General features: G+C 42.6%; 1 protein-coding gene across 13 annotated transcripts in view; it reads right to left on the minus strand.

The window, feature by feature from the left end:
* KCNH1 (potassium voltage-gated channel subfamily H member 1) overlaps positions 1-15,263 on the minus strand; it is a 180,541-nt gene extending 165,278 nt beyond the window's left edge. For 11 of the 13 annotated variants that reach the window (XR_007375193.1, XR_007375192.1, XM_048936276.1 and 8 more), the window contains exons 1-3: positions 15,029-15,263; positions 3,254-3,377; positions 2,901-3,007 (exon numbers count right to left, since the gene is read on the minus strand). Coding sequence is in view for 11 of the 13 variants with exons in the window: in XM_048936276.1 (XP_048792233.1) it covers positions 2,901-3,007; positions 3,254-3,377; positions 15,029-15,101 (304 nt within the window). In the remaining 2 variants the exon portion in view is untranslated. Of the gene's footprint in view, positions 1-2,900; positions 3,008-3,253; positions 3,378-3,608; positions 3,645-14,603; positions 14,653-15,028 lie in introns of those variants that run through there. The other 2 variants (XM_048936272.1, XM_048936274.1) reach the window with 2 other exon arrangements.
* Between the last annotated feature and the right edge of the window lie 4,987 nt (positions 15,264-20,250).

Consider the following 20,250-nt stretch of genomic DNA (forward strand, 5'->3'; position numbering starts at 1 on the left):
TTTTTATTTATCAGGCTTAGTGTAAAGAATAACAGCCGAACAAATGACTTTAAAAGTCTCCTGAGAAATTAGACTTTTAAAGTTGTATCAGTTCAAATCAGCTAAGATGTGACTGAGATTAGGTGCAAAACGTTGTCTAAAATATCAGCCTGTATCCCTCCTTAGGGTAATTAGCAGAACTCCACTGATTTCATTGAGATTTAGAGTTGTTTTCATTTTCCCATTACATAAACAATACTACCAGCATTGCCGGACACTCACATCTAATCAAACAATGGAACTGAAGCTCTCACATGAAATTACTGTCAATGTACGTGCTGTTGTTTTGCAGTCTAGATTAAAGAAAACTTTGATTGTGCCTCCTTCCAGGAATGAACATGAACTGCCACTGACTGCAATGGAATGGCACCAGAGCAACAACGACAAAAATTTGGTACCTGTTCACCTGCTTGCTACAATTGCCTCCAATTATCCTGAAGGAGCTCTACATTTCTAGGAAGAAATTTGTCTAGAGAATAAAAGCAATCATCACATTTCTGCTAAGTAAATCAAGGGCCTGGCTTATCAAACACAAGGACCCATCAAACCTGCATTGCATCTTAACTTCAAGTTCTCAAAAGCGTGGGGATAATCACTATTGGGCAGAGGAGGAGGACTAGACAGAGACAGGAGACCAGAATAGAGAATATCCACAAATGCAAACATGAAGACAGAAAACTGCATCCTTCCTTTGAATAATACAGCCTATGTTGCTTTTAGAGTGAGCTGCAATGAAACTAGTGGACATACTGTACCTCCCATCATCCTGATGGTATATTTGTTTAGCACAACCATGTAAACATTGGAACTCAGGACAAAAATGTCAAAAATGCTTGTCCTAGGTAGAGGTTAGGCGACTGCAAGAACAACAGAGGCAGCAGTCCAAGCGTTAAATGACTGGAACACAAGACAATATTTTCCATGATGAGATTTTTCTCAGAATAAGCCACAGGGACTTTCATTTTTTTGTATTTCTCAGTCACAGCCCTTTAGTGCTTTTAGGCAGTTTCCCTAACAGTAGTTAAGGTACCTTTAAAGCTACAAATCCAACAAACATAAGAGCACTGTGTTTTGTTAAACTCAAAAGTAAGCTCTGTGCTTTTTCCCATGACTGTGACCCTCCATGAGCACAGAAGAACCATTGCAGCCTTGCTTTTTTGGCATGTCGCATAATACAACGCCTGCACAGCTGGACTTTGTTCTAGGCTGCCTCTCCTCAGGGGAACTGCACAGCAGGGCAGGAAGCATTCCTCACTCCACAGTTACCTTGCTTTAAATCTGCATGAAAGACAGAGAGGCCCCAGGCTGTACTACAGGCCATATGCTGCAGCAATGACAGAAGAGTAGCTGCAGAGCCTCTTGGTGCCAAATTGCTGTTAACTAAGAGAAACTTCCACACCATCCTAGATCCCAAACCACAGTTTATTTACTTGGCTTTAGATACACAGAGATAAGCTGCACATGTCCCTGTGGTCACTAACTGAGCTAGGAACTGAAATAATCTTTAAGAAATAGGCAAACATTGGAGGCAGATAACACCAGAAGGCATGAAGCACAAAGCCTTATCCAGACAGCACATGAAGCTTCTCCAGCACAGCAAAGTTGTGCTCCAGTAAGGCCCTGAGCAACAGCATCGTGTCAGAGGTCATGATGCTTTGAACAGGCTAAAAAGAAATGAAAAAGACTAGAGAGAAATGAATACAAAAAAAATCTCTTAAAGAGGTTTTTTCTTCACCCCCCAAAACACTGACAAAAACCAATTCCATGTACTTTGGCACCATCAATTCTAACAAGGACGAATTCTGATATAAAACAAGCAGCTCCACACATCAGCTCTAGCACACAACTATTATCTTTTTAGCTCTTCTTAAGTCCCTGCTCTCTCTCCAAGCTCCAACAGCCAGCACTAGTGGGTCATTTCAACAGGAACAGCAATGGCTACACACATAAATGTAGGATGATCACCTTTTCTCAGAAAGCTGGCCCTTCTAAAGAAAAATAAATCAGCATTAAGGTTAACTGTCAAAAAATTGCATCATAGCAGCTCATGTTATGCTTTGTGTTTAGAGCTCCCCATGCCCACCAGTGCAGAATTGATCAAAGTAATCATCATAGCTGTAATGGGAAGAAGCTACTCACAGGATGCTTCTGCAAGGTACCTTTCTTCCACGGTTAGAAGGCAAAATTGTTAAACACAAAATGGAAGTGACAGAACACAGTCTTTCTACTTGACATTTGGTCAATCTGAAGACGTCAGTGTATCTGCACTTCAGGTTACTTTTGGTAAATAAAAATAGCTATGCCATGACACACTCACGGGGTAGAGCAACAAATTTTGGGCAAGTAGTTCATCTGCTAACATGCAGAGTTACAGACAGACTAAAATTTCTAGCAAGAAAAGAAAAAATAATCATACTATGATTAAGAAGCAGTTTTGTCCAAAACAAAAGACAGTTTCATTGAAAGATACTAGGAAGTAGTCTAGCTTCTAAAACAAAAGACTGGATCTTTTTACTATAAAGCTACATCTAAATCCTAGTTTTGCTACATCAAATTAAAAAAAAAATTAAAAGCATTCTCTTTTGCATAAACCTAGTTTGGGCACTAACATTGCTAATGAAAAGAACGTTGGCATCACACACAAATTGCTCTAAACATCAGAATGAATTAGAGCTTCCTCTGCTTCCACCAGTGGCTCTCATCTCTAATGTTCTCCTCTCTGTCTTGCAGATCTGTCAGCAGAACCAGGGCTTGTTTAACCCTACATAAAACACAGTACTCCAGGATGGCAGACTTGGAAATTATGTCATGATTTAAAATAGTTTTTACACACCTACATTAATGAATGAATGACTACTTACTGTTCTTCTTGTACATCAGGATTTCAAAGGAATTCATCTCATAGTTCTCAAACGTCTGCCGGACTTTGTCAATTGTATCTTTGTCTGTCAGCTCTCCATACATAAAACTGCAAAGAAAGCAAGGAATTCAAGTCAGATACTAAACAAAGACACTACACCATTTATTCACAGTGCGAAAAGGACCTATTTAGAAACAGCTCTTCTTTGATTTTATTTCACCTGGAAAGCAAATTTGACAGTAGCAGCCCCAAGAGACAAAAGAGAGAATGGAGATGAACAGACTACTGTTTTCCTCAAGCAACAGGCACAACACTACAAGCTATTTAACAGAAAATAAATCTGTTCTCAAATACCTGCAGGTGCTGCTTTTTTGCATAACTTCTGCTCTGTGATATCCTGATAGCTTGCAAAATCCATCGTTGCTGTACACAATAGGCCAATCCACTATCTGGGCATTGCCCAAGACAAAATTAGTATCTGTTTGAAAGAACACATCAGTTAGACATCAGAGAAGACTATGGTTGCATCAGCAGAAATACTCATTTGGGGATCCAAACTGCAATGCCTCCATTCCTGCACAGTTTTTTCCCAGTAGACAACAGGAGTATTCCATGTTTTAAGTAACTTGTTAGTTTAAGATTTTAAGATAAATTTAATTAATTACTCAGGCAAAGCTGAAGAAGGTGGTTTTACACAAAAGAAACTCACAATGTTAAGCAGGTAAAATTTATTCCTTGACTAAGGACAGATTCATTAAGCTGCTTCCCTCTGTGCCGCACGTACTGATCCACCACGACACTCAATTTGGATGAGAAGCCTCAAGACAGCCAAAACAGCTTGAGCAGTTATTTCTCATCTGAACACAGACTCAGTGGCTCCTGTCGATACAGCCTTCACTGCTGACCACACAAGTTCTATTACTCCCTGTGTGACGTGTATGGCACAGCTCTACAAACAAGACACCAGACAACTAGTTTTAGTACTTACACCAGCAGAAAGATGTTTCTGTTCACTGTACAAGCTAGAATGAGTTTCAACCACTAAGAAAAAAATTGAATGGGATTCAAACTTCCATTCTCATTGGATCTTTGCATGCTATATTTCTATGATTAATAACTCATTTGAACAAAGAATATACTTAATGCCAGGCCCAGGCCTTGTTTCTCTGCTGTTTTGGCTCTTTGGCTCTCAGCTATCTATGTAAATGCCAAGACAGAGAGCAATGCTTGTGACAGGACACTGATAGATGGGAGACTGCAGTGGCTCCTTTTCACAGCTTCAAAGACTCCCTGGCTTAGAAGTTAGAGGAAGTCTTAGGCAGCTACATGAGATAAGGGCATCCATGTTGAAGGGGAGGCTCTAAGGGAGTCCACTATGCTGTCTCCTTTACAGGATCTAAACACCCAGCTGCTTAAATATACATAGCAGTCATTAATGGTACCTGCAACCAAGAGACACAAACAGGACATTTTACCTATTACTTGCAAAGGCTTTGGTTTCTTTTAACTTCCCGTTTCAAAATTTTTTGTCCTGTTGCAAACTTCAAGTGGGTTTAAATAAAACATTCCTGTAGCTATCTAAATCCATTGCCCAATCCCATGAGCAAGATTAAGTGTATCTTTATACACTCTTTGGAAAGAAATATACCAGTAGTATAACTTCAGGACATTTTAACTGCTTTGTTTCTCAGTCTCTTCTAAATACCATGGTTTTTACTTGGTTCAAGTACTTTGTTCCAGAAACAATACATGTCTTTTACCCTTCCTATGAATAAGTAAGCCAAGTCATTTCTCATTGCTAAAGCAAGTGCTTTTGAGTGTCTATTATAAACAGTGGATTGCACTGTGTTAACATATTTTTATATTTTCATCAGAAAGTACAAAAAGTATGCAAATATGAAATTCAGGTCGCGTTTTGCCCTGATGTGGACTGTGTTATTTCAAGCATTTATTCCTTCTCACCATCTTCCCTTCTGAAAAGGTAACAGCACCCTTCAGTTCTTCAAGAACTCATTGAAAAACTTCTATGATCTTTCTTTTCACACTTAAATCTCAACATTTTCTTCAGATAAATAATGTCAGTTTTTTCACTAAAAGCTATATAGTGAACTTTTCTGATGGCTGTCACTGCTCAGATGTTACTTTTACCTACACCTCCAAAGCACCTATGGTGGATAGTGCTCTTATCTTATCCTCTTTTTACAGGTAAAAGCAAGGCACCAAGCCCACACAGGGATGTAAGCACTGAAAGGCAAGACTGCTACAAGCCCAGCTCTCAATGATCTAAGAGATAGAAGCTCTAGGAGTAGTGCTGGTGATAGAACTAAGAAATATTAGCACAGCAAACAGCACCCTGCCCAAGCTATGCTATAGAAAGCATCATTTTAAAAAAAAAAAAAAAAAAGGTATATTTGAAAGCTGGGGATTTTCCTCTTACTATGCCTAGTAATTCAAACGTAAGCCCAACTCTCACATACAATACCACAGATTCTTAGCCATTACTACTGGAGCTAAAAAAATCATATTCTCACTTGCCTACTTCTTGGGTTAATGAAAGCTGATTTTTTTATTTTTTTTTTTTACCAGAAGAGCTTCCAAAAGATGCTTAAAAAACATGCACATATTTCCCTCCCTCCTGACAGCTTTGTCATTTGGGTGTTTATCCTAGGAGATGTGAATCATAGAATCACTAAGGTTGGAAAACACATCCAAGATCATCCAGTCCAACATACCACCAATACTTCCCCACTAAACCATGTCCCTCAGTACCTCACCTAAATGTTTCACGAACACCTCCAGAGACAGTGACTCAACCACCTCTCCAGGCAGCCCATTCCAGCACATGACCACTTTTTCAGAGAAGAAATTTTTCCTGATATCCAACTTGAGCATCCTCTAAGGAGCTACCCCTGAGCACCATGAAAGCTCAGTTTTCATTTCAGCTCCTGAATGACTTTTCTACTTATCAAGCCACTGCCAACACCCTCAACATACAATGTCTTCAAGTCAGCGTGGATTGGTTGTTGTATTTTACACATCCCTATCAGGCAGCGCTATTAGAGTAGTGAGCCCTCTCATGGAGGTGGGGGTAAAATGCTACATCTGATAATCCAGGTTGGGTTGGGAGATGAGTTATAACCACACTTGTAGATCTTTATGTACTTTCAAAGCTTCAGTGATGAAAACACGAGCATCTATCAATTCAAGGAGCAAGTCAGAGGTTTTCAGGATCCCACTGCTCTGTAAGTCTGACTTCTAGCAAGTTCTCACTTCATGCACCTTGACCAATTGTCTACGATACATAGCTTTTCCCCAGTCACATGGAAAGAAAATACTGAAGCTGGACCCATTCCCTGGAGTTAACACCATAACCCTGACAAGGCTTTCAGTTTGTTCCTCCAGCTCCATCACTGAGCTTTTAGTGCTCATCCTCAGTTTGGACTGACACCCAAAAAATGCCCTGCAGAGACCAGCAGTCAGGAACTCTCCATGTAGCTGAAAGCCTCTGGAGACATTGTTTCTCGCACCACACAGTAAAGGAGGAGTCTCACAAACAAATAAGAAATTCTTTACAGTTACTCATTCATCTTTTCCAGACCTCTTTAAAGACAAAACAGTACAAAGCAGATTCTGTGCCTATGTGGAGAACACACCTGCATTTCTCCTCAGACAATGGTGTTTCACCTCTTCAAACACTGGAGAGACACAGCATAACTCCCACTTATAACTCCTTTGCATAGTTTATTCTGACAGATAACCCGGAGGTAGAAGGGCTGTTCTCATTGCTATCATTGGCATTCAATTGCACTGACGTCCCTGACAATGTGCTGCTTGGAGACAGCTCATAATCTGTTCAACAATTGTTTCTAACATAAGAAAATATTAAACATCCACTGAGGCAAGTACTGCCTTTCCATCTGCAGGGACACAGGGTCCCAGAGGCCAAGAAACAGCTGTGGCTGTGTTGCACAACAAGCACAAGTGATGCTCTGGTGAACTCTTTGAGCACTGCAGAGCGAAACTCTTGAGGACTCACAAGTGGGTCAACAAGGGCAGGACAGGGGCTGGGCACAGGAGGACTGCAAAGAAGAAATACACTACCAAATTCTCTTCAAAGACAGGGGATAAAACAGGCAAGTGATAGATGCAGTATTCAAACTATTAAGTGATTGAGGTGCCTCTCTGATAGGACTCAAAGGACTCCCTTACCAGGAAATCGATTTCTAACACAATATCAATTGGGTTAGTGGCATTGGCCAGCCCAAGGAGAAGCTATACGCCTCACTCGCACCGCTTATCGGCTCCAAGAAGAGTTGAGCTAGGGGCTGGAGAGTCTGAGCTCATATGAAGAAGACTTAAAGTCTGGCTTGTGCTGTTTGGCAGAGTCTGAGAAGACACTTAGTAGGCACAGAAATATATAGAGATGCAGCACAAAGCATCTCTTGCTGCAGAAACACAAGCAAGAACTGCTGCACCTCAAAGGCAGCACAATTACTGGCAGGAGGAAGGAGGGATGCTCTGAACTCTGGCTACTTTGTGAAAAGCCGTACTTCACAATTTCAACCTGCATTTCCCCTAGTCAGTTCTGTTCATTGAAGTATATCCCCATATCAGCTTTTACACACACAAACGTCGGAGCCGTTTCGGATTATTACTTTAAACTAGTCACTGCTGCTTTAAAGAACAAGAAAAGCAATTTAACTCCTTCCACTATGTAAGAATGGATTTTGCTCGGTCACAGAAACCAGTGGTTTTCTCTAATCACAAAATACATCATCACAGAAGAATCAGAAAAGGTCCTTCTGAATAAAACAGCTCCTTTACCAACAATGACAGCAAGTCTCCAGAATACCCAGCTTCACCAAAATTGCTACCTACAGAACCGCATTGCTAAGTACATTAACGGAAACTGCCCATCAGCTCAAACTTCCAACCAACCTGAGAACAAGAAGCATATCACAGATGCAGCTGGTCGAGATTGGCACATTTAGGAGAGGTAAGAGCACAAACCACTACCTCAGAACTGAAAGAAAGGCTTAGTAAAATACTTGGTAAAGGACTGTGGATAGAGCTCCTTAGCTACTGTTCCATTAGCTGGGCATAAAGCAGCTTAGGAGTAAGTACAGGGGACAAGTGAGTTTACAAACAATTGAGTTTACAAACTCATGACTAGCATCACAAGTAGCATCATTTAGATATGGGAAAGAAAGAAGTTGGTTTCATTTCTGGTAAGGAACCCAATGCATGGAAGTAGGATGTTGTTCATAAGGACACCTCTCAAAACTACTACAGTCGTACAGCTCATACAGTAGTTTCACTTCAACAACTTGCAAAGGATAGGTATGTAGGTACCGTCCTTGGTTAAACTGTTAAAATGTAACTTCCGAGATCAAAATACAGCTCCAAAATGTTACAAGTAAGTCAAACTGAAAATAATTTCAACTGCCTATTCAACCCTTTCTTTGCACTTGTATGATTCAAGGCTCACACCTCAGGGAGAAGTACACAGGAATCAACCACATTTGCATTAAACACAAGGGCTCTCTGTTCAAAGAACGTACAAAGGTGCTGAGAGGACCAAAAGCCTATTCACATCATGGAATAAAAGTCATAGGGCAAAATTCTGCTCTTCCACCCATCTCTCCTATGGAAGTCAATGGTTTTACATGGATACGTACACCTTTCACTACCTCCTAGCACTCATTCTTGGAGGTGGAATGCATTAGTTTTTAAATATTTTATTTTTAAAAAACTTGATTTCCCGATGGAAAGATGATATAGTGGCCTCAAAACTGTGTATCCTTAACATTGAGAACAAATTATTTTAATCTGTAGCCTCACTTAAATGCAAAACAACACATTACAAAGGACTAGGGATCGGTTCATTTGGGCTTACATGTTTCACAGATATTTTGCATAAAAAATATTTATTCTACAGAAACAATAAGGGATTTGGAAGCTCTTTGGCTGTCAGAACACAAAATCCACTAATGCACACATGACATTGCTCTATTCAAACATGACTTACACTGTACGCAAAGCATTCTGCAAGTATGGGCTGAAAGGAATTATTCAAAACTGTGTTTCATCATATGTAACACAAATAATTACAACAACACCTTCAAGCGAATCAGTTTGAATCTTTGTAGAAAATGATTCCACCAGCGGTGTAGATAAAAGCTACTGGTTCCATCTCAGAATGTTACAATGCATTATGATAGTATCTATTTTACTGTGGCCTCTATCATGAATAAATTTTCAGTTGAAAAGAATGAAACACCCTACCAACATTAGAAGCTGTAAAGTCTTTGTAATTATCTGCATTTTAAAAAATAAAATAGAAATTAGAACAGAAAAATGGCACATGAATAGCTGAAATGGGAAGTGCACAGAAGCCATCATCCATAATTAATGGTAGCACTGTTCTGTGCCTATCTCTGCAGTGCCGACCATACTGAAAAATTTAAAAAATAGACATCCAGACAAAAGTGATGTCACCAGGAGATAATTCTCAGAAATTAGAAAGCTCATCGGCTGTACAAGTCGTACATTGCACCGTTCTTAACAAAGGCCAAAAACGCTTTAACAGTGAGACTTCATTTAACTGGCCAGGTTGTTTTTTCCTCCTAGGCAGGAAAAAGAATGATTTAGTTGCATCAATTATGTGGGTCTTCCATCAGTTTAAGAAAGCCATTTGATTTACTGATTATAGCTGTAGCCATCAAGAGCCTTAAAAGCATTTGACAAGACCCAACTCCTGGCTGACTTTTAGCTATATAACTTACAGAAATGCATTAACAAATTCTCCAATGAATGGGTTTCACTAAGATTTGTTTTACAACCTCGTTCTAGGATTTAATGGAGAAATGGATTGATATGTTGAATGATCACAGTAGAACATCTTGAGCTTTCACAACATTAATTTTAAAACACATCATCTATCATCTTTGCCTTGTACTTCTTTTTTTCTATCTATAAAAGTAATTTTAAGAAAATCAGGTTGTAAATGCATTTCTAAACGCGTAAAGACGCAAACACAAATTTGGCTTTGTTAGAGCCAGCAAAGAAACATTTTATACTCAACTCAAGTGATAGCAAGGAATAAAAACTGTCAATAATCAATTGACATTCTGATATAGTGACCAGCTGTACAAAAAGCACTCCATAGCTGGTAGCTTAAAATAAGCAGGGAAGTCAGGAAGAAATAAGCCCCTTTCCTTTGTTTTCTTCTTCACTTGGTAAAACATCCTTAACACAGAGCCTATAAGATGTTCCCTTGTGCTTTTGAAGGCCTGCTGCTGGTGTGCCTAAATATCTTGTATTAACCAGTGCAAACAGACCTACATTCATGTGTGGTCTTGTAGCAGCAGATACAAGAAGGCACAAACTCAAGTGCAATCGTTGGGTGCCAGATGTGTTGAGGGTAACATTTACCTTGCTTTGCACAGGACCAGTCACAGTAATGGCAAGAGAAGCAACATCTTCAGCTACCATCTTTGTAAACATAACACCACCTTATTACCTACCCAGCCAGCAGTTTTGCATGCACTTTTGGTAAGGCTTTGTCAAAGAGCCTTTCACACAAGGTAAGAGTATTTTCCAGGCCACATCCACTGTGATCTCTTTTTAATGTTGAAATTAACCCACTCCAGTCAGGAAGAGGGATGATCAGGCTTGACAGCATGCTGGAGAAAAGCTCCTGGGCATCTGCTCCAGGCTTTCAAATCAGCTCATTTGGGAGCCTTAAGAATTAGGATAGCTTACCCCAGCCATCACAGTTCATAAGGAATACTTTAATAATGCTCTTTCTCATGCACAGTTAAGTTCATCCATTTCACCACTTTCATCTACAACAGTCACTAAAATACATTCCCCTATTCAACAGAACCATACCAGCTCACACTTGGATGTAATTTACCTGCAGCACAAGGCTTCTGAGCCCAGCTTTGCTTGAAGACTCATTGTAAATTAAGGAAATTTGAAAGCTGGGCAGGAAACCAACCATACTCTATCAAAAGGAAACAAGAAAAGTATACTCCACCCCAGAAACATGTTTCCTTATTTTAGCAACAGTCCTGTTGTCAGTATGAAAATACTTGATGACTGATGCTGTTTACTAAAGGTGTTGCTGCAGTACAAGGCGGCCCAACGATGCCCAGGATCTGATCACCCTGAGCACATCTCATTCAGAGGAGCAATGCAGAACCTGTCATGTTTATACACGCATGCCCTTCCAATGCAACAGCTCTGTAGTCTGAAAGTGAATAGACTGACAACTCTCAACAGTAAATCCTACCCTTGGGGAAACATACCTATACTGCTTCTAGAGCCAAATAGGACTGGCTGCAGCCATGCCTGTCTCCAGACCCACACAGCTCGCTGTTCTTGGTTCTTAAGTGAAGACAGGCAAAGCAGGACAATCAGTAGCACCATGAGGATCCCCTGCAAATGTTTAAAGGATCCTCTTATGGTAATGCAAACATTTAATGTAAAAGAACATCTTATTAAAGTGCAAAAACATGAAAATAAACCTCTGCGCAGTTCTTCATTCTGTGATAGATTCCTTCTCATTTGTCTCCCGCAGAACACAGAAACAGGTTGTTCAGTTCCAGAGATGTTTATAATGAAGTTAAGTTCTCTCCTGAGTTTCGGGCAACAGTACAAGGTTAGCAGGCCCAGGTTACAGAATGCTTATTTTATTAGGAACTTCATCATCTCCAATGGAAGGAAGGTGATAAATCACAAAAATGCCTGTTATTCTCAGGATTTGTGTCTCTGAGGGTGCTTTTTCTTTCCCTCTACACTGGACTCACTGCATTCTCCATCAGAGGGTGCAGGTTTGTTTCTACATCTCATCTCTCCTTAGGGCGCTCCCAGGGGAAACAAGACTAAACTCAGATTAGCTTTATGCCACCAAGCTTCCATTTTTCCCTCCTTGTTTCATCAATAAATCAGAAAAGTATCTGTGACTGAAATTCTTAAGCCATGCAAACACAGGACTTATTTTTGCCATTTTTACACAAACTAAATTCTCACGCACCAAGGAAGGGCTGGAGAATCCAGCTGATAGTTACCTAAACATAGAAGTATTTTTGCCTTCAGCTATTGATAAAGCATTAAAATATCACAGGACCCGTGTCCTCTCTAACATACCGCACCATTTGAATTTGGTGCCTTGGCCATGAACCAACATTATAACTGTTATTGTTATGGTGCCTTTACACTGGGGCTATACTACATTACCTGGGAAAAACATTAATATCACATTAGCAGTAACCAGCAGAGACTAGTGATTCTTTACATACTGCACTGTTTTACAGCACGGGCTCATTTTCTATCCCGTTGGGTGTTTGAGTCTTTAAATATTTCAATGCTTCAAACAAATTTTTGCCAACCAAGCACTACATGCAACATTTATTATTCTAGCTCTACATGTCTACTTCAGAAGCATGGCTTTTAAACATTAAATACAAACAAGAAGCATTACATCAGTGTCCCAAGTCCTTAAGTTTTTCCTCCGGACTTACAACTGGAAGGAATCTGGAGACAAAAGGTCTTCTTGTGAGAAGAAATCAAAGAGGACCACATGCAGTCCACAGTTCCAGGCTGATGATGCTATATATTCTTTCCAATATGTGCTATATCAATCCTATAGAGATTCTCAATTCCTTCTCTACTCCAGCGTGTGGAATTACTTTGCAGCGTATAGCCCTAGCATAGCTATTCAGGCTGGCATTTAGTCAATGAGAACCTGTCTTAATTGATTTGCAACCCAAGAACAAACTCCTAGAATTATTAAGAAGACAATTCAGACCTCTGGAGCTTGAGATGGATCTCGCTGCAGGTAGTGTGATCCGAATGTCAGAAAAATACTAAGCCTGAAGGAAAGGCCCTGAACTTGCTTGCCCAAGTACACTGCCATTAACTTTAGCCATTGAAGGTGCATCAGCTCACCAATATCACACTAAATGCGAAAGGCTGTCCAAAGAATTACTTGTTAAATTGCTGTTTAAAAGTGGCATAATTAGTGCTATCCTTAGAGTAGTGTTTTCAAAAGAGGTTGTATGCCAATTACTGAGCTACTGCCACAAAGCCTCTTTCCCTGAGATAACCCTCTCAATATAACTCAAAGCCAGAACACGTTTTTCTCAGTTTACCTGTGACTATAGCTGCACATCAAACCCAAGTATCTTTAAATGGAGCACTTCTTCAGTATCTATTTCAGTTCTACAACCAAATTCCTCTCCTTTCAAAGGGAATCCTCCACAAATTAGGAACATTCCTATACATGTATTAATTCAATATCTGCTGGCGCTACTTAGCTTGCTTGCAGGAGCCAGCAAATACAGTTTGACAAGAAGCCCAACATTTATTTGGAAAATGCCAAATAGTCCAGAGAGTTTCCTTGTGGGTCACATTAGTATCCAATCAAACAAAACTCAGAAGGGGAAACCAAACCTCAAAGTATGCACTACAGGTTTAAGTGTTTGTGCTGTGGGCATCCCAAAGCATCTTGAAGGCAGGCAGGCTGGCCAAGGAGAGGCAGGCACAAGGTGTCAGGATGTTTCCATGCTGTTCCCCCATTGGACAACACTGCCCTGCCAGATGAGGAGAAATGAGACCCAGCCCTCATCTCCTCACAGAGATGGACGTCAGAAGAGGTTGATGGCCTCACGGTAGAACTGAATCACACAGCATTTATATGTGACAGCATCACATCACAGCAGTGATGTGAGAAGACTCAGGCTTCTGAAATTGAGTCACTTCCCAAATATTCCTCTAATATCTCTGCACCGTGCATCACTTCCTAAAAGGCTTCATCTAGAAGCCTGTATTTACGGCAGCCCTCGGGACTTGCTGAGCATTTGGAAATTGCGTGCCGTCATTTTACCTGTGCTGTCCAGCACCACACTGTGACGACACATTCTAAACAAAGGGGGAAAAACAGGAAGAAACAGAGCAAAGCCCCTACTGCAAGATCCCCTCCGTCTCCAAGCCTCACACGATTTATAGCACCAAGGTCTTGGCACAGAAAGCCATCAGAGAAATTCAGCGTTCAGTGGAGAAAATTATTCACAAACTCAGACAGTTCCGAGAAAAGCCTTAGCTAGATGCTGTTAGGAGATTAGAGGAGCAACATGAATCTGATGAGATGTTAACATTTCAGTTTTTAAGAAGAGAACAGGATTCTCCGAGGGAAGGGGCAGTGCTTACTGGAGGGAGAATGCAGCTTCCAACCTCTTCTGTAGGAAAGTTGCTGAGAAAAACAAACTATGAAAATCCCTCGCCATTCTGTGTGAAGACATGTTCTTATCAAAGATGGTGTTTTGTTTTGTTTTTTTTCTTCAGTAACATCTCCTAATTGAAAATAATTGAAAATCATTCTTGGGATAATTTGGGTTTTTAGCTGCTTATCAACAGGGTTAATTGCCTTTGCCTTTTCAGAACAAACCGCCTGGTTTTTAATTAATTAAATCATCTCACCTCGTTTTCAAAAGGAACTCGACCCGCATATTCTCAGTCACGCGGGAAGTTCTTAATCCCCAAAGTAACCCACCGAGGTCCACGGAAGATGGCACGACTCCGAGCTGTGAGAAACCCACTCGTGCCCAGGTGGCAGCAGATTCCCAGCCCCCCCGCACGGCTGCAAGGAGCAGCTTTTGCTAAGTCCCGAAGTGAAAGAATCTGGGTAACGCTAACGCACATTTGCACGCAGTTGTGAAATCCGAGGCGCTTCCCACTCCACAATTTTCCTAGAGAAAGACCCGGCTACAGTTAGCTATGAGAGGAAAAAAAAATAACAAAACAAAAACCCGGCACTGCCCACCTTCAACCCTCAAAATAGCAAACTCCCTCCTCACTTGGGAGGCATCTTCCCACTCGCTCCGGGCTCTGCCCTCCCGGAGACCCCGCAGCTCCTCTCGCCCGGCCCCGCACGGTGCCCCCCGGGCCGCCTCCCGCCCGCGGTCTCTCCCCACAGCGGGCACAGCGCGGGGCCGTCCCGCCGCACCTGCCGCCCGCACGAGGCTCCGCTCGGGACGCGGGGGCGCAGCCCAACGGCGGCCGCCCCGCACCTGGGGGCTCGAAGCCCCTCCGCGCCAAACCGCCCCTCCGTCCACGGTCCCTTACCGTTAGACCTTCGCACGATGTTCTCCAGGAACGTGTTTTGAGGCGCCACCAGCCCTCTCCTTCCCCCGGCCATAGTCGCTCTGCGGGAGCGCGGCGCAGAGGCTTCGCTCAGGGCCTCGCGGAGCCGCGCTCTGCCGCTCCGCTCCCCGCCCGCTCCGCGCGCCTCATGCCTCCGCCGGGACCGTGGCACGGCTGTGCGGCATCAGCCCTCCCGCCGCCTCCCGCGCACCGCAGCCCCGCGGTCGCCGCCGCGCCGCCGCCGGACCTCCCCGCGGCGCCCCCTGCCGGCCGCCGCTCCGCCGCGCCGCCCCGCCACAAGGCTGGTGCCGCAGCGCCACCGTCCGGAAGCGGGCTGCCCAACAGCGCCGACGACTGTAGCGCAGCGAGGAGAAGCGGCGGCCCTCGTGGGGCTCTGCCCTGCAGGGATGGCGGCCCCGCCGCGTCCGCGCCTCGCGGGCCGAGTGCTTGAAAGCCCCTCTCAAACTGAGAGCGGCGGGAGGAACCTCTGCCTCTCGCACAAGCGCGTGGGTGCCACCTGGGACCCCCCGGGGGGCTTTGCCCTCAGAGCACGTGGCTCAGCCCCTCAGCAGGCTGCCCGCCCTCGTTTCACCTCTTCCTAGGACACTTTCTACTCCTGTGTGATCAAACTAACAGCAGCTCAGTGGAAGCAATAGGATAAGCTATTTAAATATAACCTTTGACAGGTCTTAAACTCTCAAGTATTCGATTTACAAAGGTTTTTCAGTCAGGGAGAAAACTACTTTGTTCCTTCCCTTTTGGCCGTCTATCAGTAAATGGAAAGCACTCAGATCTCTTTAAAGACAGATCTCCTGACTGGCCCTGGCAGCTGCTTGCCGTAATGCCTCGTTAGCTGCAGCACCTCCGTGCTCTGCATCACATCACATTCCCAAGACATGAATATGTTTTGCAAAATCCTGTGTATGGCAAAACCTGCTCCTATTTCCCACAGTACAAGCAGATAAAGCAAGGCTGGGGCACCTGGCTCCTGTGCTGGAGGACAGGCCTGGCCTGTGCCACGAGGCCTGCGCTTGTGACCCAAAGGTGACCGTGGGACAGCAGCCCACTGCCACCAGCCTCCTGCCACTCTCAATGTTTGAGGCACAGGATGCACACTAGGACTGTGGGGAGCCAAGCCACAGAGGTGGATGGCAGCTTCCTTGCAGCAGGATCTGCAGATTCAGTCACAGACCAACCTAGCACCGGCTGCCCGTCTCACAGCTGGAGCCTATGGGGCTGCTAAGAGCACGGCTCAGGAAGTAGCCCTGCAGTGGGAGCCACTTCATTAACATTCATTTGTTCTAATAGCCATCCTCATTTGTTCTAATAGCCATCCCTGGACTGACTGCAATCAAGACAGGTTAGGAGAGCATCCGAAGTTGTAATTAGGCTACTAATAATCCCTGAACTTGGTATTTTGAAAATCCCCGTGGAAATATTCGTTTGCATTTTTATACACCTGATTCAGCCCCCAACAGCTGTGCCTACAAAGTCTCAGGTTGTTCTGTTCCTGACAGCTTCAGCAGCACGGGACTAACTGACCATTAAACTTACCATTTCCCCAGGAAAATCATGATGTTACCTTTGATACTGAGTTTATACAGCTCCTAACAAGTAAGATTGCGGTTTTGAAAAACTAGGATCTTCAAAGGTTTTCATTACTCCTCAAAGCCACTGTGCCAGAGGGCGCGCGATCTCAGCACCCACAGGGCTCGGCAGGAATCTCTCTAGGTCTTGGAGACATCTGGCAGCTGGCATGCATTGCAGAAATGCTGAAGCCTTTAGAAAAAAATGTTACACTGAATCAGCAAGTACACAGTAGAAGGAGCAAGGGGACACAGGGTAAGGAGGAAAAGCCGTGTATCTTCTGGATTTCCATGAAGTAGCTGCGCTTTGTGTTGTATTCTTTCCCCCATTCATTCATCCATTTTATGTGGGGGAAAAAAACTGGTCCAGCCTCTGATTTCCTAGCTCAGATAATCAGGCTGTCCCACAAATTCCATGCCAAAGCTGTCATTTTAGCTGGGTTGAAGTTAGACCTACCTTGCCATCACATTGCAAATAAGTAAGATATCAAACACAAAATTTCTTGTTTATCATCTTCTACCTCCTTTAGTCTTTCTCCCCACCGCAAAATACGATTCCAGCTCGTGATGTGATGCTTTCACCACAGAGCAGGGGGATGCTGTGTTAGTGTTTCACTGTGACTATTTTGTATTCTATACTCATTTCCTTTCTGGTAAATTCTGCAAGTAGCACAAAGTCAGACCCCATTTGAGGTAGCACACACACACTGTCTTTCTGATTCATTTTTACATGGATGAGACCTCTTCTTCTCTATTTTTTAAAGCTGAAAAATCAGATTTCTTAATCTGCTTGTTTGCTAAAGCCTGTTGGACAGAAATTGATGCGTGACGTTTCAAGTAACACTAACACAATCAGCAAACTATGACATCTTACCATCCATTAGAGGGCACATTCAGCTCTATACTACTATCATGCTCTCACAGTTTGTTTGTTGTATTTTTTTCCTGAAAAAGCCCCTAGTTCATCCTCGAGCTGCAGAGCCTTAAGCTGCTGTTCTGCAGTCCCTTTGAGCAGCCGTTTGTTCCAAAACAAAGTAGAAACTTGCCTTCACCTAAACCATGTCCATTTGTCACCTACTTGAACTGAAAACCATCCTGACTGGAAAACCCAGCACCAGGGGTAAATGAGGAAACCCAGCTGAAACCTCCATTTTAAGCAGCAATTCATACAATAGCATTCATAGCAATGCAAACTTATAACAAACTACCAACAGCCTTGAAAATTAAAAGAACACTGGATCCTAAAATTGCATTCTATTCGCATACTACCATATAGATTTCATGACCCTGTCAAAAACAAAATAAATTATGTGATAGGATAACAAAGTACAGAAGGTAGTGCACAGGTTAGTCTGCCATACAGACGTTTAAAAAAATACATCACACAAAATCAGTGAAGCATTAATTAATCCACAAATTCTTACTCCCAGAGTTTACAGGCTGAAGCCTGTAAACTATCAAATACATGGGTGCTTAGTTACTTGTGATTAACACTACTTGTTATGTTATAGAAAGAGCAAAGAGAAGCAGAAGTCATGCCTTAAAACAAAGGTGAGTCCAGAGTATAAGAAATACATGCATGACTTCCAAAAAGGTATTTGGGAAAAACATCTGGGCATCTAAATGAAACTGTCCAGTCTATTTCTGCAAGTCATTTTAACCAAGGTGCTCCAGACATTGCTGCATTTCAGCCTGAGGTTCCTAAGGTCTGATTATTTCTGCTCTCTAAAATTAAATGAAATTTCTAACTCAGAGAAATAACCTAGTTGTGCAGCAGACTGTAGGTCTGAGAACTGAGGAATGTAAGTGCTCTCAAACAACCGTAATAAATTTGTCAAAAATTAAGTATGGACTTACCCAATTATGGAATTACTGAATTTCCTCCAGACTTTTTATGGGGAATAAATATGGAAAGATAACTATGAAATCCTATGTTCTGAGTGGATAATTCTTGAAATAAAACTGATGAGAGAGTACACAGCCAGTCTTTTATTTATATGCGTAGCATTTGGAGTGTGGGCTAACAGGAAAGTACTGTTCCTTCTTAGAACTGCTCAAAAGGGCATAGAAAATTTTTCCCTATTTGGACAGTATGCCAATCTTCATTTATTTCAGCAGGAGCTGACACACAGTCCTTCCAGATTAAGAAAAAAAATAAGAATAGAAGCATCCTGACTGTAGGTGTACTTGGCCAAACCTCTTGGCTCTAACCTGTCCTGCCCATGTGGTCTTCCCCAGTCTCAGATCAGAGGCAGTGACCAATAGGAGTGTTGTTACTCAGAGGAGAAAAATAAATTATCTGCATTTCGTTTGGTTCCATGTTTGGTAGGCTTTTTGTTGACATTTTAATGCCGTATTTTAGTTTTCTTTGGATTTGTGTGTATGGGTCAATATAAATCAAGGCAAATGGAAGAGAATTAGATGCAGCTTGCTTAAACTACAAGAAAATGCGGGGGATTTCACTAAGTAATTACAGTAAAGATTTCTGTTTGCATGCCCTGAGAGATGCTTAGGAACCCATGATTCTGGGTGAATGTTTTTTCTTAAGAAATAGGGAACACAGTAGCCTCCTTGCATTTTAGGCAATGCAAGCTTTGTAGGCTCTCTGTAGACAATGTAGGCACTAGCATGGTAAGTTATGTGTGCAGACTGGGAGAACTCCTCGAGAGAAACCCTGCAGAGATGGATTTGGCATTTCTGCTGGCAAAAAGCTTGACGTGAGCCAGTAGTGTGTGCTCAGCCCACAAGCATCCCAGACTGCATTAAAAGAGAGGTGGCCAGCAGGATGAGGAACGTGACTCTCCCCGCCTACTAGTGAGGCACCATCTAGAGTACTGCATCCAGGTTTGGCTCCCTCACCGCAAAATAGGCATGGAGCAGGCCCAGAGAAGGCCATGAAGATGAACAGAGGACTAAAGTACCAATCCTACAAGACAGACTGAGAGAGCTGGGGTTGTTCAGCCTAAGGAAGAGAAGACTCCAGGGAGACCTCATTTCATTTTTTCAGTACTTGAGGAGAGCTTATAAACAGAAGGGAGACTGACTTTTTACATGGGCAGATAATGATAGAACGGGGGGAACGGTTTTAGAATAAAAGAGGGGAGGTTTAGATTAGGTGGAGAAAATTATTCACTCAGAGGGTGGTGAGGCATGGAAATAAGCTGCACAGAGAAGCTGTGGATGTTCCATCTCTGGAAGCATCCAAGGCCAGGGTCCCCAAGCAACATGGTGTAGTGAAAGGTGCCTGGGCCCACAGGTGCAGGGGATAGAATGAAGTAGTCTTTAAGGTCCTTTGCAGTCCGAGGCATTCTGTGATTCAGATTCTACAAGCTACTGCCTATAATAATCTCTCAACGGTGGTTCGGTAACTCATGATTTAACAGTATTTTAAAAAGCTACCAGAATGTAGAATCAAATCCTACATAGGATACTTTGCAAAAATATAAAAACAAAACCTAGCTGTTTTAGGCTTAGATTTGGAAAAAATATTCTCAGTTAGGAACATGCTTGAGCCAGCTATCTTCCAACTCTTATCCCCTTTGGTCTTAGGACGTTCACATTCAGCCCCTGCCATTAGTCCTAAACACTATTAGCTTTCTGAACAAACTTTGGATTCCA

Source organism: Lagopus muta, chromosome 2 (genome assembly GCF_023343835.1).
Source record: "Lagopus muta isolate bLagMut1 chromosome 2, bLagMut1 primary, whole genome shotgun sequence".
Taxonomy (NCBI): Eukaryota; Metazoa; Chordata; class Aves; order Galliformes; family Phasianidae; genus Lagopus; species Lagopus muta.